General features: G+C 33.6%; 1 protein-coding gene across 3 annotated transcripts in view; it reads right to left on the bottom strand.

The window, feature by feature from the left end:
* Positions 1-23,936, bottom strand: part of LOC145676131 (uncharacterized) — a 997,262-nt gene that overhangs the window by 71,212 nt on the left and 902,114 nt on the right. For all 3 annotated transcript variants that reach the window (XR_014129303.1, XM_081747034.1, XM_081747035.1), the window contains exons 14-17: positions 21,103-21,281; positions 17,336-17,493; positions 12,175-12,375; positions 7,956-8,180 (exon numbers count right to left, since the gene is read on the bottom strand). Coding sequence is in view for 2 of the 3 variants with exons in the window: in XM_081747034.1 (XP_081603160.1) it covers positions 7,956-8,180; positions 12,175-12,375; positions 17,336-17,493; positions 21,103-21,281 (763 nt within the window). In the remaining variant the exon portion in view is untranslated. The remainder of the gene's footprint in view (positions 1-7,955; positions 8,181-12,174; positions 12,376-17,335; positions 17,494-21,102; positions 21,282-23,936) is intronic.

Here is a 23,936-nt window from a genome sequence, read left to right as displayed (position 1 = left end):
ACCCAAAGGTTTCGTTAGTAACCATATTCCCACTGTATAATATATTTATTTATATTTTGATTAAGTGTAAATCCCATTTACGGATATATAACTTGAATAGTTACAAGGTTTACCATTCTGACGTCATACCGAAACATAGTTCCGTTATTGGATATAAATTTCCTTAATTTCAGACCAATGTAGAATTTAGCCAGGTACCTAATCTTTCCCTCACCCCCTCTCACTAGTCCATAGTCACTTTCAGATCCGGTTATATCTGGATTTGCCAAATTTCTATTTGCTTTGTAATTTCCGCGGCTAAAGTTTTCGTTCTGATTGGAGGAATTCTCCTACCTCTGGCCTTTTCGGCGCAATGTTATGAGAACAATCGAAGACACCTTGCAAGGAGCAGCTTGTGAATTTTGTGCTACATATTTTTCGGGAAGAATTCCAATTTCCAAGGACAACTAAGGTAACATATAATGTAATTCAATAGTTAAAGATTTACAACGGAATAGGAGCCCGAAAAATCCGCAAATTTTGGTAAAGAAGCTGCAATTCAGTGAAATAACAAATTCCAGTTATGTTTACTAGGAAGCCATGTTTGCTGCCTATCGAGAATAGACAACAGTGAAAGAGTGACTTTATTTTTTTTTATTTCAAACTCAAGTAGGGATTAGGGAAATTACGACCTGTTTGGTGCATGTTGTTCGTGTATTAAGTAAATGTGACTTTCTATTATTTATTCAGTAATCGCATGTACGTAGGTTTGATGGTTGTAAAGTGAATAATAATAATGGCAGCTTAAGTTAGCTTAAAAGGGCTCCTATCCCCTTTTCCAAATTGAACCAGTTCTAGCGGGGGAATGGGTTAGTTATTGTTCGTTTTAGGGCCTTTTCCCCTTTCAGGGGAAGGGTCCCTCCATAAACCTCGTTAAGGTTCCCCCAGGGCATCAACTTTTGGCAATCATTATGTAAACAATTGGTCAGGTCAATTAGACCTAGTGTTTACCTTTCTCATTTTACCCCCTTTAAATTAAATAGAGCCGACTATGTATATATCGACGAGGGAGTAATGTATTTTAAATTTAATGTGTTAGGTTATTTTCGTCAACATGCATGTAACTAAATGGTGCATGTTTAGTTTAGTTAGTTGTCTTTATGTGTAGTACTAACAGTGGTGTATGTAGTTAGTAGTTTTGTGTGAGTGTGTGAATTTTCGATTCGGACAGTGTATAAATATGCTTTAATTTAGTACCATTTTTCTAACATAAATAAACCAGAGTAAATATTAAATTTCTGATTAATGAGTACAAGTATACATTTCAGTACACGGTAAATTATGCCTCCACTACAGCGCCATAGCGTCAGTTTTCGGTAGTCAATTGTTTGTTGACAGTACGACATCGCATGACTTAGTGATTTAGATTGTTTGATTTTGGACAGTTATTCTCAAATTACTTCCCGTGGACATGGTTTTCGGTTCGGATGAGTATACCTTCGTATAAAATAGCATGAGATCTTACTGTACTGAAAATTTCAGCTTGCTAGGTCCAGTAGTTAATGAATAATCCGCTGAAATAAAGAACACCTATTTTCTTAATAGAAGTAAAGCCCATATGCTGTTACTGTTTGTTTAAAAATGTAGTATTAAATTCTTTTTTCCCGTGGCTGTCGAAAATTCCATTGTTGCTTCAGTTTTATCAACAAATCAGAAATAGATTAATCATTGACAATTTAACTTTCCGTAAATACATGTATGATTTTTTTTTAAACCTGCAAGGTAAATACAATTTGGGTGCTTCGAAATAAAGAGTACGTGGTTCGATGAATGTGATCGTGTGGTGGTTTGAGCGTGATAGATTGTGATAGTTATATATATATATATATATTTATTACTGCGTAATGTAGATATGTGTATGGCCTGCGTGTAAAATGTACGAAATAGGGTGTTTATAAAATATTACTTCGTGCGAAAATTAGTAGATAATGAATGAATGTAATGATATGTTAATAATATGATATATAATATGAACGAGATGACGACCCCTATATTTAAATGGATAGGCCTAGTGAATTTTATATAGTGAAAATATGAATATGTTTACGAAAAAAAAAAATCTCTCGCGTTTTGACTTCCACACCAGTGCATTCATCCAACCGAGTTTGCTACTTGAAGGTAAATTATAATTGGGAATTGTGTGTTACTTTGCATTTATGTACCTCATAATAACAGCCCCAGATCTTAAGCCTTTCAATAGATAGAGTAGTATCATGTGGGAATTACTTCTAAAGGATGACAGAAATGATAATTAAGAAAACCAACTGCTATATCCTGTGATCATCGAAAAGTACAGGTTTTGGTCATTTGTACCTTTAGCATTCATAGCCTCTCCGAGATTTTTTTTTGTTGCTTACCTTATTTATTTATTGTGCAGTGTTCATATAACTCAGTTCGGACTATCCGATTAAATTAACTGCTACTAAATATAGCGTACCCGGACGTCGACCCCTAGTCCCCTTAAGTATTTTCATGTCTTTTCTTAGTTTAATTAGATGAGGGAAATTAACGACGTCCCAGACTGTGGCATGTCTGCGCGGGGTAGCCATCGGTGATGTTTGGGTTATTGAAATCACCGATCCAAAATTCAGTTTATTTAATTTTTTTTTTATTTTGGCAAATTCTCATTAGGGATATCTTAGCTATTACTCTAATTTCATTACTATTCTGGAATCTTCTAGTTTCCAAGTGGTCGGATGATTTTTTTTCCCTTTGAAATCCTAAATTAACGCCTACCCCAACCTTCCGGACGATTTTCGGGACCCTGTTGGTTTGGGCCGGATACGGTTACTAGATAATAATTTTACAAGCAATAACTTGTGAAGTTATTATTTACAAGACACAGACTTGCTCCTTGGCAGCAGGGCGCTCCTTGAGTCTACGTATTTGAGTAGACCACCCTTTTGGCATTTTAATAATATTTTGGCTAAGGATTTGTTGAGAGTGAAATTCGACTTCTGTCTTTGTAGCGTTAGTTATTTCTCACTTAAGTCTTTGGCGCCCCTATTCTTCGTCTTCTTTCTTTTCTATCTCTCTCTCTGTCTTCATTACTTAGAGATTTTTTTTTTCAAATTTTTCAACCTTGCCCCCCCCCCGGTTTCTGAAACTCATAAAACATACAATATTCATTTCACTTATTTCGATCGTATGTACTAACTGAGACATCGAAGGATGCAATTCGTGGAGGTATTGCAGCACAACTCAGGACCATTTTCGCGATATTCAATCCACCACGGGAGAAATTGACGGGAAGGTACACTATGCTTTCAGATTCCTAGAAACCTTCGTTATTCATTGATCATACAACTTATATCAATTGATTACTGATTTCTGGTTTTTATTTCTATTGATTGGTCATATAGTGTGTATGTATTAATAGTTTGGGCCCACTAGTTTCGAATAACATTGATTTTTTTTATATATACATATATATATGTACTTACATAGTTTTAAGAGTTACGTGCCTGCTCTATTTGTTGCATTTTCCACCTCTTATATCAACTCATTAAATAACACCAGCTATTTTTTTTGTATATATACGCGGATCTTTAGTAAATTGAAAATGATTATTGATTATCGGGTTTATTCATATGAAATACAATGTTGCAACCTTATGAAGGAAAAAAGGTGAATTTTGATAGTCAGGGTTTTTGTTTTGTCTTTGAGCCAAATAAATATAAATATTTATAAAATATGAATACTTGTCGAATATGAACGGTTATGTAGAATTTAAACGTCGACGAAATATTAAGATAGATATTAAAGTGAAATTTATTGTATTGATTAATATGAATACATATATATATATGCAAGTATGTATGTAATGGGCTCGATATTTACCCTGGTCTTGTTAGGTTGCCATAGATTTTTGACACTCGGTATTAATTAACTATTTGTGATATATAGTATTCCCGCGTAAATTGTCATAAATTACTTTTTGTTGAGTTGTTATTAATTTTTGTAACTATTAAAGTGGAATATAATGTTAACTACTGCATGTGAATAAAACAAGTAGCGGGTCGTAAGATAAATAAGAATAACCCTAATCCTTACCCAAATTTACTTTGCGAGTGAAATTAGCAACCTACGAAACAGTGCGCCCCTCCAACGACTTTTTCCATCAGTAAACATGAAACAAATCCTTCCCCTGCGATCGGAAACCAAACTATTCAATATTTAGAATCTTTTGACTACAAGATCTATACTAGGAAAAAATTAGTGATCTTAAATTCAACGAACTGAAAGCTGTTTAATAAGTTAATGTGAATACCGGAACATGGAAATATGTTCCCAATATCTGTGACTGGATTTGATAATTTTTCTTTAATATTAACAAACTTTGAAATTTTAGATCAAGTGCGTCGAGTGACAAAGTGAAAAATATAAACATATATGTGATATGAAGTAGTTAGTTGTCTATAGTTAAAACAAAACCAATTGAATACTCTCATGGACACAAACCACAGTGCGTAAAGAGAGTTAAGAAAAAAAAAAGGAGCTATTATCGACGTAAAAACAAAGACTCATAAAACTGTCGATATGTCTCCTATTGAGACAAAGACTCAATAAAATACTACTAAAGAGTTTTTTTTTAAATGATTAACCAATTATTTTTTTTTTCGGGCAATGATATGTATTCATTGCACTGAGTTTTAAATATATATTGACCCTTGAATTTTTTTTCCTTGTCTCGTCTTTGGTCTAATTCTTTTTCATGTAATCCAACTTTTAATATATATATATAAAAGGAGAAATGTGTTATTTGATCTTGTTGAAAGTAGCGAATTTCTGTGCATGTTTATGAAACATTCTTTTCATGTATTAAATTTTTTTTGTTATGTCAAACTAAATCTTCTTCTATTGAAATGTAATAAATGTCTATAGCAATGTAGTTAGGTTAGTTTAATTTAACTAAATACAACCCGAAGTATACATTGTCCTGTATGAATGTGTGTGTGAGTGAAATGTAGGTTTAGTATTAAGTGCATCCATTATCTTGTCATACATGTGTAATTTATTATAATTATTGGTAGTTATCAATTGAACTCATTGAATGTTAATACTAACTTAAGTTGGCTCTATGAAGGAAGAAAAAAGGACTGAAGTAGCCTGAACGAATGATCATCATGAGAGAACTGTGAAAGTCAAAATCTTCGACACATATGTGATACTCTGATTTTTTTTTTCCTGTGGTCGTTTCTAACATGCCATCAACTTCGTCGTTCATTTTTCAAATATTGAATATTAGTCTAAACCTTCTGGAAATATTGAATAAACGGTAAAATTAAACTTTCTCATCTATCTCCGAGCTAGATTGGGATAATTCGGTAGTTGGGGTCAAATGGATCTAGATCGGGGATGTATGGGTTAACATGTGTCTATCTTTGATCACCCTAATACCAGACATTCACCCAATAGCTATTGGAAATGATCCCAATTAGATAATTATTCACTTTCCTTTACCATATTCCTCAAAATATCCAGTAACAGTTTCCTCTTTAGCACCTTCTTACTTTACCTCCTTCCTCTTCTATCTTCCTCTTCCTTTCTTCATCTTCTTCTTCTATTTTTTTTTTAATAAAACTGAAAAGGGGGTCGTGACTGGGAATTCTATATGTAATAAACACGGTCATGTATTTATTTATTTTATGTTATTTTCTTTAGAAGTCCGATAAAAAGTTTTCTCGTTTCGATCGAACCTAGTATGTTTCGAAATTAAGAAATGGAAATTATATTCCAATATAATTAGGCATAAGCTGATAGCTTCATGAACATCCCTACCAGGGGTGAAGGGTTCCCACTCACGACTTATTCTGTGCATCACTTTTGTTGCAGATTTTTTTTTTCAATCAGTTTTAGATTGACGAGCGGTGACAGGATTCGTTGTTATGGCAACAGTGGTTTCTATGACAACGGCCCCTTTTTCCAGTTGTATGTTGACCATGTTAAAAAAAAAAAAAAATCAAAACGCTAACGAAAATCGCGAAGTTAGAACAGATAATTAACACTATTACTCGTATACATGGTTTTATGTGTTAATTCAGTGTAGTAATATTACATTTAAATGTCATTCATATTGTACATCTGGCTTAATTTATGTGCGAGTAAATGTAATTTGTTTGTTTATGGTATTAGTTCACCCAAATAATAAAGGTAAAGTTTACTGCATGTAAGTCATTTTTTCATATACAATAGTTTTGTTCACTTGTGTCGTATGAATATCCCCCTGCGTCGAGTCAAGAGTTTTATTCATCAATTCGTCTTCTTCAAGAGCCCAGCTGTATATAGAAGCCTATAGCTTCAATATCGAAGCGTTTGCTCATTTACTCTGAAGTTCATCATCGCTTGGAGAAACATCGATTCCATGACGTCACACCAAAAATAAACAGCAGTTTCCTCTTTGTTTTCTGTTAATTAAACTCATTGCAATGCAAAAATTTAGTTGTTATTAAAATCCGGAAAGAATTCGATTAATTGTAAATTGTAATAATAAACCTTAGCAAAGCAGCTACCTCTCGGATAGAACAAATACCTCTATTTCCATTAACTGCAACTGCTTTATTTCTGTACTTATCACGCCACGTTAATTTAGCCTTTTTTTGTGCATTTTATGGTTATTGATTTGAAATTGTACTCTTCAATAGTCTGTTTGTTGCTCGTGTGTTTCACAAGTCATGCTACGTAGATATGTTTTGTCATGAGTATGTACTTTTGACAAAAGCCAACATTTTGATTCTACAAGTTGTATTTAGAGTAAACTTTGGAGATCTGTCAAACTTGAAATTCTTTTCCAGCTTTGGAATGTGGCTTGTCACTGCCACATTGGAGAAAATGCAGAAGACGTCATGTCCACTTTTTTGTTGGAACATAATGACTGAGTTACTGTAGGCCATTGAGAGCAAAACTGACTTCATATTTGGTAAAGTTCCACTGTGACATTTTGGTCACATGTAAAGATTGTCCTATCTTACGTCATACACGAGTCGGGAACAAAACCGTTGGATTAGAGCTGTTTGAGAGATCGGTTTAGGATGTTTTTGCATTGCATACAGGTCTGTGTGGGTACCTAAGAGATCTCGATTGAATTGGAGTTCGGTATGCTGTGTTATTGTGAACGAGAACTTAAGACTTGTGGAATGAACATCCTATATTCCTGATGACATCCAACCATTTCTTATTAGGTGCAATATCCTATCATTCCCAAATACCTAATTAAGCTGGAAGCTGTTTGTAATTTTTATCTGAAATCAGTTCGTTTCATTGTCAAAATTAATCATTTTTGAAATATTCATAAGTGGATATTAGCTTATTATATGTTTAATTTTATCCATAAAATTTTAATTATCATTTTCTTGCATTAGTAAGTGGTGGAGCAGGCCCCAACATTCACTTTCCTATCTATGCGAGTTAGCTCATACTAAATAGAATTTTGCATAGTATCGGCTCGTCATGTACAAGTTTGTAGTGTTACATGGTAGATGCGTCATTGTTTACTTCTCTGCGTCAATCTCATAGAACGTAACACTTGATTGTAGGTATTTAAAAGGCATGTTCTTGGATATTTCGAATTTTGCATAATTCTAGTTTTCATGATGGAAACTAGTTTCAATAATGGAAAAGAAATATGGATAGCTATTGGTAAAGTAACCGTCACTCATTAAGATGTTAATGAATTGACTCCATTAACGAATTCGGCTGAGATAATCAATCCTTCTAGCTATGTATTGCAGAAAACATAATTCAAAAATTTGTTTTAGTTCAAGAGTTGTGTGGAGTAACTGAACAACACAATCTTACAAACCTCACTTGTATGATCCTAGTAAACAAAAATAGTTCAATATTATATAGAAACATATCAATTTTTGTCGGTGTTCTTCCACAAATATTGGTAGATTTCAATACTCTAAATTAATTACCTTTACTATCTGCATTCTGTCCTGATTGGAATGAACTTCTTCGGGAACCAGGCTGTGACCGTGAAAAATTCTTATCTAACTGATACGTCTCCACTTCCAATGTCTCGGATTGGCTAGAACCTCTTCTGGATCCAGTTCCAGCAGCCATATATGCGTGATCAGGATGCAGTAATCCTGATTCTATGCTGGAGGACTGTGACACGTTAGCGCTTTCTTCTTTGTCGTCTAAAAGATAGTTAGATATACATTAGAATGATTAGACCAAATAATTTATCCTCAATTAAGGACTAGTGTTCTACATTCACCAATGTTTTAAATCGTGCTTAGTTGATATCTATTTTCCAATTAGAAATAATATAACATGACAATTATTAGCTGTATCACTTCATCTCATGGCGACAGTCAACTGATTATGTTTGCGGGCACAATCTTCATTCTTAGAGGAGCAGCTAACTACTTCAGTACCCAGTGGATTCTAATTTATTAAATCTGACCCGAATAAGGTTACAACAAACTCTTCTGAAAGTGCATACCCGAACGAGAGACTGTGAATACACCACAGATAAGTTATTACCATATTTATTTCCTTTGGTTGTTAGCTTACGTTTATGTTAAAATTTCTCTCTTATCATCAGGTAAGTAAAAGTAACTTGTAGTAGCGCTAATTACGTTTAGTAGATTACTATGTTGTCATTACTAGCAATAGTATTAATATACTATCTAGTATCATAACAACTAAGTAGATTAGTAAACGAACAATGATAGTGTTCATACAATCTACGCTTAGAGGAGTATGAGTATTAGTAATATTAATTATGACTAAAGTAAATAAAACTTTTGTTTCTCTTCCTTGTAGATAAATAGATTAGGTTAAACTAAATTTCCATGTATCCCTTAACGTATACAGCTCCCAACACACAATCTGTGTATTTGTAGTCGTTTAGTCGACAGTGACTATCTTCGACTAGTGGCTTCCTATACAGGCTATTGCGAAAATGTGTCATGATATTTTGAGGACAGATTTCTCACAATGAGAGAAAAAAGTTCATATGAACCTGTGCTCAAAAGTGGAGTTATAGGGTGTAGAAAACGTGAAACTGAACTTGAAAGTGCAATTTAAAAGTTCATAGCTCCACTAGTATGGGACCTATTGTAGTCGGGTCAAGAAATCACTGAGGAACTGGTATGTGAACTATCCAAATATCCATGTTTAAGAATGCCCCAGTACTTGCGCACCAATATTTAAAGTGGTAGATGGAGAGTGATCAAGTACTCCCAAAAAACTTCTAAAAATGATTGTCCAAGTACTAGAGGTTCTGAAATATGGATATTTGGATAGCTCACATACTAGTTGCTCAGTGATGTCATGACCCGACTATGGTCTGTCCTATAGTAGTGGAACTATGAACCTTTTCGGCACTCATTAACTACGAAACTATGCACTTTCGACCATAGGTCCAAATGAACTGTTTTCTTATTTTGACATGCATCTATTCCCAATATATTGTGATAAAGTTTTGTAACACCTTGTATAATTCCACCTAGTATATCACCTATCACACGATCCTTTAAGGAAACAATTTAGGTCCTACTTCCTGCCTACTTATATATGTATCATGATTTTGTCGACCAGAAACCTAATTTGCTACGGCATATAAACTCTTCCGTCGTAATATCGTCTTGGAAGCAATACCACAGAAACATTACCGTAAGACTAGCAAACTGTCATTTAATGTGAATTTACATCTATGTTGATTACTTTACGCATTTCCTTATATGTTACCTACTTTTCAATTGCTTTTATTCTTAATAGAAATAACTTTTATGCTTTCTGCAATTTCTTCTAGATAATTGTACTGGAAATATATATACAAACGAAGTCTTGGGAAAATAAAAGTGAAAGTTTAGTTATGCATTTTACTCATAATTACCTCAATGCACACCACAGTATTATTACAAACCTTGTTATGAGGTTTACTAAAAGGATTAAGATAAAATTATATCGCGTAAAGTAAGAACTACAGCGCAGAAACAAATTACATTAATTAACATTAGACGTTGTTTATATTAATGAAAGGAGGAACTAACCGATTTGTTTATACACCATATCGTTTATAGGTGAGAATTCAATAATACTCAAACAGTGAAAAAGTAAATGAATTGACCAGAAATCGAACCCAAGATCTTCGGCATACTGTACCGATGCGTTAACCACTACGCCACCCAATCCACTTCCCAGATCAGCCACACGCTCTCACAAACTTCAGAAGTGAGAGATTTAGTTATTTATTTTCCCGGTTTTAGTGCTTATTTGCGTGCTTATCTTCAAGGCTTTCTGTGCTTATTTGTTTATTTATTAACACGACTCGTTGTTGCGCGCTAAGCCTTTGATCCACTGTACACTATAGGTTAAAATAGTGATTGATTAAAACCATGTAGTTGTTTATATTCTACTTCATTTTTTTTTTAAAGTTTGCCCACCAATCAAAATATGGTTACACAAACATTAAAGCTTCAATCTAAACATGGTTACAATCCTTGTCCTATTTTGAAATAATTAAATTGAAATAATACAGTTATTTAAGTTGTAATTATTTTAAATTGGTAGTATATATGTACGATAGTGAATCTATTGCCATTAGGAAGGTAGGCCACGCAGATAGTGATAGCTATTAGTGTGACTGTTAACTATTAGAAATTAGTGTGATTGTCAAGTATTAGAAATTAGTGTGACTGTTAACAATTAGAAATAAATGTGAATTAACTATTAGAAATGAGTGTGACTGTTAACTATTAGAAATAAATGTGACTATTAATTATTAGAAATTAGTGTGACTGCTAACTATTAGAAATTAGTGTGACTGTTAACTTTTAGAAATAAATGTGACTGTTAATATTAGAAATTAGTGTGATTGTTAACTATTAGAAATTAGTGTGACTTTTAACAATTAGAAATAAATGTGACTGTTAATTATTAGAAATTAGTGTGACTGTTAACTATTAGAAATAAATGTGACTGTTAATTATTAGAAATTAGTGTGACTGCTAACTATTACAAATTAGTGTAACTGTTAACTATTACAAATTATTGTGACACACAAACTGATACATTTCTCTTCTACAATTAGGATCCATTATTCCAGTATATTTGCTTATTTTCAAGTTTTTAGTTTTATCTGCTTACTCAATTCTGCTATTAAGGTTTCTAGTTCTCATTTGCCTGACTATTTGCAAGATTTTAATTGCCTTCTTGCTTGCTTTACCTATTATCAAGATATTTGTCGTTTATTTGTTATCCACTTGCGAAGTTTTCAAAGCTTAAATATCAGGAATCTAATAATAAATTTTTGAAAATGCAGAAGTTAATTGATAATGGGCAATACAAAGAGCGAAAAGAAAGAAAAAGGCATACAAAATTCCTCCTGTAAAAATCATACAAACAGAGCCAATTCTTGAGGGAAGTGACTTGGATAAAATAAAACTTTTAACAGTTCAATCTAAGAGAAGAAAATCTACCTGATGTACTAAGAATAGCAGGTAAGTTTTTATCTATGGATATACCGCATTGACTAGACACCTAGCCTTCCATTCCAAGCCCTGCTATCGGCTGGAGGAATTCTACTCCCTTTCGATAGGACTCTCTCGCTTAGCAACAGCTGAAACCTTATTGGCTCAACGTTTGGGTGTGTACCTGGTGTGAGCTTTAATTCACATTTTTGCCACGGCTCAAGACATTTTGTCAGCATCAGAATTACTTATGAAACGTATGGAACACATTATAATATTACAAACTACTCATCTACTTGCGTTTCTATGTCAGTTGTTATATCCGATATTTCGAATGCTACACTTGAGTGCTTCTCATCAAGAAACAAACACAAGCTTAAGTCGTATTATACGGTAAGCTTGTCACATGTTTAATTGTATCAACATAGTGGAAATTATAAGAATGATAGTCAAATTATATCAATACTTAGTGGTAAAATTTCAACTCCCACAATAATTGGAGGCAATTAAGCATTTTCTTTCTAATCCAACAGATATGAATGTATGCACACTTCTCTAGTTTGAAGCTATAAAACTTTAATTTCTACCGATATGACTTCTGTCAAGAGCAAATATTGCATACAAGTGATATTACTGTCATATTACAGGACCATCTAATTGCTTACCAGACATGACTAGTAAAACTAAATGATGAAAAATATCTAACAATTACCTGAGAACGATCGTTGCTGTGCGAATTCTCCTCTTCGGAGCAATCTTTGAGCTATTTCTTGCGCGTGCGTCGCCTGGTTGGCTATGGAACTTCTTGGTGATACCTGAGGTGACTTCCCTCGCAATTGCTTAGGATCTTCCAATCTGTACCAAACTGGTCGATCATCTAGAAAGGCTTTCTGAAGATCTATTGTGCATTCCCCTGAAATAGTTATATATAGAAGTTATAGTAAAAGAAAATATTCAGTTAGTTTATGTCAACATACAAAAGCATCGTTAGGTTCAAGATTTAAATCATTGTAGAAACTTCATTTATACGTATTTTATGTATTGGTACTATGTCCATGTTTTCAAGTTTCTATTATATATAACATCTATATATTAGCACTAAGTTCGTTATATTATAATTTCCGGAACTAATTAAAACGTACTCTTTACTCACTAAATGTTCAATAATAACACTCAGGATAAAATATATTTAAACTGATGTATTTTCCGAAGATTTTCTGCATTTACCTTCTAATTTTTCACAAAATTCATTCTTAACAATAGAGAATACATCCACTATTAATGGATTCTTACGTATTTGCGTAGAAAAACATGTTTATACATGTCTGGCCACAAAATTTACAAGTTAAATGTTCAGGTCTGGCCATAAAGAAAAATTATACCATGCGATACGGGTTGTTGTCCATATCAACATATACACATTTATAAATGTTATCGTTATACTATTGGCGGTGAAGAAGAATATTTCTCATAACCGGTATGTGTTTGATAATCAAACTGAACCTGGCTCTTGAGGGATTTTTGTATCCAAGAATTAAGATATTAAGTACACTCTGTAAAGAAAAAATAGCGACACCTCAATTCTCAAACTAACTCACACAGAAAACCATAGTTGCAGCACGCTAGAAGAGGAATAGAAGGAAATGAAGAGTGGGATAGTTCATTTGCGTTATCTGTGACACCTGTGGTGTAGGACATCGCTTGTCAATTGTTTGTGTATCAGTAGTATTTTCGATAGATGGCACTGAGTTCGTCTCGTAAATTATTGTAGTAAGAATTCTGCATTGCATTTGTGATGTGTAGGCTGAGGTAAATAGCATTTTATGATTGTTCTTTGCTTTCTCATTGTTTGGACAGTGTGTCAAGTGGCAAAATTTTTGTTGTGCAGTGTTGTTTGTGTGTGATATTGTTGCTACATGTGGACTGTAAACAAATAAGATGGGTAAGAAATGTGAGTTGTGGCAAATCTCTAAAGGAATAGATGGAATTCTGAAAATCCATCATTCTACGGCAGGAAGAGTAATTCACAAGTGCAAACAGCATAACAAATCGTCCCTTCGTCAACAGTGTCAAAGAAAAAAGAAAGCATCACCCAGAGCAGATTGCTAAATGAAATCAATAGCACCGCAGATTTAATGAGTGATTTCCCCAAAAATCGCTTTTGTAGTTTGACATGATCTTGGAACTGCAGTTACTTGTACAACTGTATTGTCTTGATTGTATGAAGAGGATATTACAAAGAAAAAACCGCGTAGAAAGTCGAAACTGACAAAACACAGAGGACTTCAACATGTAGTTTTGTAAGTCGATATGCAACTTGGACTTATGACAACTGAAAGCATGTCGTTTTCTTCATTGAAAAGAAGTTTAGAATAGTGGGAAACGATAGTGGTGTGAAGTTGTGGATACAACAAGCAAGGAACTTGACAAGGATTTTGTTTAAGAGATTCAAATATTCAGTTACTGAGTGATGATATGGGCATGGTTCACCGTTAAAGACGTCAGAACGACGGATATATGTGAAGGATCGTTTGATGCACGAAAATATCTTCAAATTCTGGCACGTAAAGTTCTTACAACAGCTATAGATGACTTTTCTGAAGAAGATATGGACTACTTCCTTTCCCAGGACGATAATGCTTCATGTCACCGAGCCAAAATTGTTAATACGTGGTTCAAGAATATGACTATTTAGAGACTCGTGTGGCCTACAAACTCACCCGACATGAATCCAGTTGAAAATTTGTGGATCAATATGAGTAGAAATTTCAATAGACGACTATCTCAAATAGAATGGAATTCAAGGAACAGATAATCCGGGTGTTATTCCCTGATATCGAGGTTGCATTTTGCAATAGCTTTGTTACCAATGCGGGAAGCCCATGGTGCACATACAAAATACTAGTTTGGTGTATCGTACTTCTCGATGTTTGCACACAATATGTCTTACCCTAAAGAAATTCCATTTCTTGTTTTCTGCTATTGTTGTTGATCTTTTTCAGTTCTATGAATTACTTTTCCTACAAACGATTTTGCTCAAAACACACATAGCTACTTATATATGCATATAAATTCACTAAATTCATGTCAAAAGCCTGAAACTCTGGCGCAAGTATTAAGAATGAACTGCTCATTAGGAATATGCCTTGTAATATTATCAGGAATTCATGTAAAAATTCATATTGATTAAAGTATGTTGAGAAAACCATATTAGAGCAAGTGTCGCTATTTTTTCTTTACAGAGTGTAAGTATTCTTCCCTTAACTTGAGGCGAAAAATTGTAACTTTTAAAGATGTGACTTCCCTCAAAGATCCGCCACTAAGCTTTCTTTTCTGCTTCTTCTCCTATGAGTGAATGTATCAAGCAATTTCGTCGCTTCCGGTGGCAATGAGTGTAAGGGTCGAAAAGTTGTATTTTTGGTTCCAAATAGTATAGCGTTAGCCAAAGAAAGCATAGGTCAGCATAGAATTCATAATTGTTTTCATTCAATGTATTTGCTTACTTCATGCTTATGTACTTTTGATCTATTTATTTTTTTTAATACACAACTTATTTCGGAATTTGAAAATAAATAAATTCTCTGTTTTAGTGTAACGTTTGTACGAGACATGTCCGGAAAGTAAGTACCTTTTTTAAAAACGGTAAAACTAAAACGGGTTTGTTCAAGCCAACTTTATTTTTACCGGTAGATGAAAAAGCACACCTTAAACTATTTTTTGACATAGTTTCCACTAATGTTCAAACACTTGTCAGAGCGGGTGACTAATTTGTCCAAACCTTCTTCAACGAAATGTCCAGCCAGTTGACTTCGTACCCAAGGGTGAAACCATCAATGCGGAACGATACTGTGAGACTCTGAGTAAACTTCGGCGCTCGTCGGTCTCAATGATAAGATGAGCATTAGGCGCCGAGAGGTTCGGATGTCTCGTCTCGAAAACCTCACGGACAATCAGACGGTCATCCAGACCATAACGCACACAAATATCATTCACACATACAACGAAAACACACTGCTTTAAATGACACTATATTTATTTATTAGAATACTATTAAGAAGAAAAATAACGAAGAGAAATGATCACAACACTTAACACTATGTATATATATATATAATTATTTCCATTATCACAATCGCACTTTACTTTTCACTATATTGTAGCCCTCTACCACTTTGATTTCTATATAGACAATTATAATTGAGATTTCGCGATAAATGCTTTTCTCACACCATTGACGCACTTGGGGGATTAGCACTGAGGGAAAAGTTGCCGGGATAATCCCATGTAGTAATGTAGTTGCTGCTCCAAACAGTCCTGACGAGTTGAGATGAGTCTTCAGCAAAATAACAAATAACAGTCTCCAAAGTGGAATGCTAATGTTGGAGGGCGCGTTTATAACTTATACGCACAAGGTATGTGAACCTGGGACTTCACTAGTTGGGGCTAGCCGTAAGAAAACGTACTTCACCGGCTAATAGCTTGTGCTCCTTAACACAAAGTCATACTTGAAGCTCGACGCGACGTGCGTAGTTACGACTTCCAAACCTGGAGTCAAACTCCTCGAGCGCAAAGGTTCGAGATACGAGCTGCAACGGTTTACTGAAGAATGTTGGCAGTTCATTCTAAAAACCACTCAGTTACATCACCTGTATGCACATGCAAACAGAATACGGAAAAGAATTTATGGTAATTTTAGTCCACTGGCCACGACGCACCAGACATTGCGATAACTAGGGCGTGTGAAAGAACAGATAACGAACTGGAAAAGCGATGTGGCTGGTGCCATTCAGTCGCTCTACTCTGGTCTGCTCTAATCTACTGCAATATTTCCGTAAACGATTGAAGAAAGCACGTAATTCAGGGAGAAACACTGAAAAGGTTCGTCGCTCACTGAAACGTTCTCACCAAAAAGCAATGTTTTAAATATATATATGAAAAAACAATGAAAGATTTCTTTGTCCAGTTGCGTGGCAAGGAAGCAATTCCCACCGAAGAAAAAACTTATTTGCGTCGCAGAATAAAGTATAAATCGAAAAAAATAATAACTGTCTTTACGAAATATACAGAGCGTCCACAAAAAATACTTCTGTAACCTGGTGGCGGTTATACCATCGCAACAAGGAACAGAGATACATCTAAAAAAATCACCTTTTAGGCGTGTTAGGACCATGAAGCATTCGAATCCGTTGAAATCTCGAATTAGATTTTTTGATTATCACCATACTTTCTTTTATTTTATCGTTAGAAAGTAGAAAGTATCCAGCAAGTTAGCAAAAGTGCTCTTCACGTAATTTAAATCACTGAGAAGCTGAAATATTGATTCTTGTATAGGGCATAATTAAACACAACGAAGTTTTTTTTATAAGAAAATGGAAAAATATCGAAATATCTTAATATCGACAATATCGAAGAAATATCGAGCAGTTCGCTGTTTGAAAATATCGATCGATTGATATATTGAAATATCATACAGCCTTCTTTCCTTACTATAATAAACATCGTTACCTCAGTATCATGCATCAAGAAATATATCTACGTAATCACAAAATAATAATTCATAATCAAGTTCACAGAAGATTTAATACTTGCACTGAATATATATATATATATCGCAAACCACATGTTACCACTATCTGTCTTTCTTTGTAGCAGTACAAACAAATATGATAGATGGCTATATAACAGTCAATTTAAGCAGAAAGGCAAATAATGAGTGAGATACAACCGGTAATAAGTTCAGTACTACATACAATGATCATGAATTTATGTAAGCAAGCTATACGAAATAAGCACACTTCGCTGTTAAAGGGTTAATTCAGTTATAAATATTACGAAAATCATGGAAATTGTTCATGTTCAGTTCAAACACTCACCAAGGAATTGGCTTTCTCTGTCGGGGCAGTAATCCCATAGAGTAACTTCAAGGCTGCGTTCCATCAAATTTTCACCAGGAACATTTGGAAAATCCAATGTAGCATTCCACATTGGGTTTTGCGTTGGTTCTGCTACATCCGTTTTTACACTTTTCTCACTGTAAAGAAAAGTTTAAAATCGCCATTTAAAAATTTAAAGTATCCTTAGGTTACACGAGAAAAAGTTACACATCGATTTTATACGCAAAAATCAAGAAAATATAGTTGATAGTCTACGAGCCATTTCAAGTAAAATCAGAGCTACTTTCATCTTTTCAAAATTTGTGTAAACCAATCGAATCAAAATTTGAGAAACACTGCCACCAATAATATATGAAGTTCCATAATATTGAGTGGTAAGGGTTTGGGACATTTTTTTTTTTTTTTTTTACAGACGTCCAATTGATATCCATACCATAGATATCTAATGGCATATCGTAGGATATTCAATTGGTATTAATTTAATAACAACAAATATATATATATATATATATATATATATATATATATATATATATATATATATATATATATATATATATTGATTTTTATGGTCACTATATAAAAATACAGTGGATATTCATTCCATGTTCATTACGTCTATAGACTTAAATATGGAGATGTTTTGAATATATGTGTCCTGTGCAGTTGAGATTATAGCTGAAAAAGTGTGTCAAGATAGTATAATGTTATGAAATCAATGTCATATTTCTCAGCTGTGAATATAACGTTTACGCGTAGTAATAAAAAAAATCTTAGCATTACATTTCTAAATTTTCCAAATTTTAACTTTACCTTTGGGAATAATTTCGTTTCTGTTGGGTAGAATATATCTAGCGATTGCACACATGCAAAAAACCATATAAGAATCAACTCGCTTTGATGATGTCGAAATTGAATACTTCTGGGCAATCATTTCTGGTATACGATGTAGCACGTACGTAATTGTAGCGGAAGTTTCCAATTCCGCCACGCCACCAATCGTTTTCTTTCATCAAGACGAGTTGATATATATATATATATTGCCTGTGTGCGATCGTTGCATGTATCTTACCACTGTAAACTAAACTATTCCTATGCCATTGTGTTATAGTTACAAGGCACTATATGGCATTTCATTTTTTAAAAACAATTTTGCGGGATCAGATGGTCACAAATATTCGACAGTTACAAAGAATAGTAGCAAACAAATTATACCCGACGTGTTTTGACAAGTTACCGTAGTGAATTTCACACAAGTTGTTGTTACTCTTTGTTGTATTGTCTTTTGAGGAGTTTTCCATATTTATTTTATTATAGAAGTTGCTTAAACTTAAATGAAAGAATTAATTGTTTAGCTGTTTTATACTTATTCGATTAAAAAAGGAAGATAAACTGATTTGAACATTATCAGACAAGGAATTACATCATGAATGGTGTAAAGGTACAGTGTCAGGGAAAAGAAGGACTGGTTGAGAGGTTACAGTTGATGGGCAGTATTAAAACAGAATCCCGTGAAGGCGAAGAGGTTAGTTGAGGACCATGGTGCTTGGAAGCGTCTCAGTTTGCGGCAAATAACCTGCCAATAATGACATAAGACTTATGATGATATATAAGCGAAAATACTTTATCATCACCGAAAATATGTTTTGTAATTTAAAATGTTTTTTAGTGACTACCTATTAAAATGTGTTTTGCTTAGTGTAACAGTGATATATTAAAATTTCCAGTAATTTTATTCAATTTAGTATTTAATACAGATACAGTATGGGATTATTGTTCGAAACATGTTTTCTGGTTTAATACATTCTTTATTTTTCTTTCATACGAAGTGGTATTTTCCTGGAACACTGGCTATCTATTACAATTGCGGATTATGTATCTTATTTAGTGCTGAGTGTTGCTAAATCAGTATTTGATTAAAATAAATAACTTGTACTGTTAAAATTACCGGAGTTTTTGTTCGGTCTGTTCACTATCTTAGACAAAGAAATGTAGAAGGGAAAGGTAGAAAAAGTTCTATAAAGGAACGTAGAAGGGAAAGGTACAAGAAGAAAATTCTATAAAGAAATGTAGAAGGGAAATGTACAAGAAGAAAATTCTATAAAGGAATGTAGAAGGGAAAGATACAAGAAGAAAATTCTATAAAGCAATGTAGAAGGGAAAGATACAAGAAGAAAATTCTATATAGGAATATAGAAGGAAAAGGTACAAGAATATTCTATAAAGGAACGTAGAAGGGAAAGGTACAAGAAGAAAATTTTACAAAGGAATGTAGAAGGGAAAGTTACATGAAATAAATTCTATAAATGAATGTAGAAGGGAAAGGTACAAGAAGAAAATTCTATAAATTGAACAGAAACAAGGAACAATAAAAAAAAAGAATAATAATTACTATATTCAAAAACTCTAACAAAAAAAATGTTTCTTTTTGTTAGTGAAAATGGATTAGTGAGTGGAAGAACACTACAATTCCAAAATAAACATGCAGGGTGGATCATTTTTGATTACCTATTTGGGAAATAATATATTCGAACCTAGAGACAATACAGTTCCAAATATTTTATTATTTCTTTCTCGCTACATTTCATCATTTATATACATGCCACATAGATTTTACTATTGCGCTTTCAGAACGTTTGTACAGTTATTTGTGACACTATGTCTGGCAAACGGAAATTTTTAGTTTTTTTTTTGTTTTGTTTTGTGTTTCGAATGGTGCAAAAGTTTGTCATCCCAGAACTACATGGCTATTACGAGACATTTGGTCTCGTGGTCACTGCCCACACGTGCCGTCTAAGTAAGATCACGTTACGGTAATTCTTTCCAGGTCACATCATTTTACACGTCGGTGTCATTTAGTGACCTTCCAGATCTTCTGACCTAAGTGTCCCAGACTTCCTCCTCTGGGGATACTTGAATGATAAAGTTCTTGCAACCAGTGTGGGAAATGTGGAAGAGCTGAAGGAACGAATCAGGTAGGAAATTGCGAACATAATCTCGGATGTCCTTGACTGTGACATGTAAACTGTGCTTAATCGTCTTGTACGAGTATAGTGGATTGGTAACGAAGGTGATCATTTGCAAGTAATTGTGTCTCGCAAATATCTAACAAATCCACACAAAGCGCAATACTGAAGTCTACATGGCATGTGTAATAAATGGATAGTGTAGAGAGAAAGATAAAATATTTGGAGTTGCCTTGTCTCTACGGCTGAGTATATTTTTTTTTTAAATGGATAATCGAAAATGCTCCATCCAGCACTTAAAGTAATATATATAATTGTCTAGTGCATAGAAAAAAAACCCACCCCTATGAATCGGCATAACAGGGATTTAGGATTTAGATTTCTGGGCTTTAGGCATCTATCGCCATGTTAGCCTGTCACGTCTGAGGGATGACATCCCTCGGCGAGCACACTATCAGGGAAAGGAAAGGAAGAAAGGATTGGGGAAGGAAGGAAGCGGTCTGGAATCTATATGTTAGGTACCATCCCGGCGTTTGCCTGGTATGAATGAGGAAAACCTTATTCAGGATGGCTAGCCTGAAAAAGCTTTTTACACTTTTTTGACCGAGTGCCCCCCCCCACCGGAATCGGTATAACACTTTTCAACCTATTAGGTAATTTAAAATTAATCTTCAAGTGTAATACACCAGAACATAATTTTCTTACTGAATTATTCATGAAGTGCGATTTTGGACTTGTACTGTTCTTCCACTCACCAATTCAAATAAATAGTATACTCACGTCGCAGGTAACAGACGAAGTTTGGCGTACGCTTCAGGCAATGTTCCATAGCCTGTGTCTTCCCTGGGAGCAAGGTCATCAGCTGCTAGCACTGCTACCACTAATTCGTTCTTCTCATCATGGTACCACACCTGGATTTGAACTCTTCCACTCACTTGGCGCTCTTTGGCTAGCTGCTCCTGGAAGTCGGCAAACACGCAACACAAAAAAATCATCTAACACCTATCTTTTTTAGCCACAGCCACGTCGAAGTGCTTATACACACATATATATATATATATATACACACATATATGACGTGTACGTAGAAAACAATATTCCGCATTTGACTTCACTCAAGCTGCAATGTAAAAATTTATATCTCCGTGTACAAGGGCTTAAGAACTGAGTTATGTATAAGGAAATTTGTCTTCATTGTTCTGTGTATGAAAATTGCTCTGCTATATTGAAAATACATTTGAAGATGTCCAGTTATTTAGTTTTTGTTGGAACTGTTTTAGTAGATCGACCGTCATTTATGAAATGTAAACTTTGGCATACTTATAGCATTGGTATTAAATGGTATGAATTTAAGTCTACGTTTGTAATCTATAATTTGCTTCTATTCGTGCGTTGCATTTACCGTATGCTACATGTAGAAATTGTTTACATGTAGTTTTCTCTTTTGACTTCGGTGCCAACGCGGCAAATACCAAGTCAAATGGATTTATACCCGGTTATTATGAAACATTTTCTACTTAGGTAATAGCAATATATTTATACTAATATTTCTGCACTAATTTTATTCAATGTAGTATTTAAATCAGATATATGACTATGGTACGAAATATATGTGTTCTGGTTTAAATTGTTTTGTTCCTAAAAAGTGGGTATTTGTCTGGAATAAAATAGTTAATATATTATAATTATGGATTATGTATTTGTTAAATCTAAGTGTTGCTAAACCAGTGTTTGTTTAAAATAATTTCTACAGTTTAAACATTACATGTGTTTTTTTGTTTGGTTTGTTTAGTATCTAAAAGACGAAGAAACGCAGAAGAGAAGAATACAAGAAGAGTAAGTTGTGAATTGAGTAGAAATAGGAAAGTATAACAAGAAATTGGAAGATAATGATATCAAAAATAGACATTTATACACAAAATTGGCAATTATGACAGACAAAGTTTTACATATTACATATTCTATAAACGCGTAAATACAACATGCAACATTGTACTATATAGTATAATCTACTGTATATAATCTAAATATGCTTATAGAAAATATTCTAAATATATATCATGCAACATCACAATCTCGCACTAGAATTTAACAATTTTCTAAAGAAGTTATTAAATTAGTAATAGTTTGTTAAGAATGTTCAATTCTCACTGCTTTTAACATTTTATAGTAATGAAAACTGTAAATCTAATCATAAGTTTAGAAAGCAAAGGCTTTAATTGAAGACAGGTTCTTCCTTCTTTCGATACTTCATAGTTTAGTTCTTTTGAAAATATTGCTGTCGATCAAAACTTCAGGTGAATAACTCAATTCTTTCACATTAATTGTATGGTAAACTTATTATGGTATAATATAAAGGACCTATCTGGTTTGTCATAAGGACTGTGTCATGTGATCAGGTCAAAAGTCACGTTGCGTGCTAAATCGAGTCTTGGAGATTCCAACTCCAGATATGATATACTTCAAGCACGTAACCTCCGCGTAGGGCGCCCTAGGTAATTCGAAGAGGATGGATGTACTTTGTCATTATTATTGATTTTACTCAAACAACTTGACTATTGACAATGTTCTATTCATATTTACCTTACGTGCTATATATTGTTTTTAAGCTCTTTATTATGTCTTTGCAATTAGCTTTCAATTAGTCATCTCCTTATTATAGTTTCTGAGATATGTGAACGACTTCATTTTTTCAACGATTTTCCATTGACATTAACGTTAGTGTTTTGTGTTTTTTGACTATGTTCCATCCATTTCAGGATAATTTGCTTTTAGAATATAAAACCTACACAATCTCTTCTACATTTGAGCTGAATTTTAACTAAAAAGGAAAATGGCTAAAAGAGATCTCCCTCTTTTGATTTTTGAGATAAGTTGAGGAATTATTTGTTTCTCATGGGCTTTCCACTGACATTAATGTTAACATTTCATGCTTGTTGACTATGTTCCGTCCATTTTAAGACAATTTGCTTTTAAGATATAGAATCTACATAGTCTCTTCTATATTTAAGCTGACTTTTAGCCATTTTCCTTTTAGTTTTTGAGATAAGTGGATAAATTATTTGTTTTCATTGATTTTCCATTGACATTAATGTTAATGTTTCGTGCTTTTTGACTATGTTTCATCCACTTTAGGACAAGTTGATTTTAAAATATAGAATCTACATAGTCTCTTCTATATTTAAGCTGACTTTTAGCCATTTCCCTTTTAGTTTTTGAGATAAGTGGAGAAATTATTTATTTTCATTGATTTTCCATTGACATTAATGTTAATGTTTCGTGCTTTTTGACTATGTTTCATCCATTTTAGGACAAATTGCTTTTGAAATATAGAATCTACATAGTCTCTTCTATATTTAAGCTGACTTTTAGCCATTTCCCTTTTAGTTTTTGAGATAAGTGGAGAAATTATTTGTTTTCATTGATTTTCCATTGACATTAATGTTAATGTTTCGTGCTTTTTGACTATGTTTCATCCATTTTAGGACAAATTGCTTTTGAAATATAGAATCTACATAGTCTCTTCTATATTTAAGCTGAATTTCAGCCATCATATGCGCTTTATATTATTTTATATCCAGATATTCACTACGTATCACATTTGATTCAAATTA

Source organism: Thermobia domestica, chromosome 18 (genome assembly GCF_964235325.1).
Source record: "Thermobia domestica chromosome 18, izTheDome1.hap1.1, whole genome shotgun sequence".
Taxonomy (NCBI): Eukaryota; Metazoa; Arthropoda; class Insecta; order Zygentoma; family Lepismatidae; genus Thermobia; species Thermobia domestica.
Note: the sequence above shows the minus strand (reverse complement) of the source record. Positions and strands in the feature narration are given on the sequence as shown.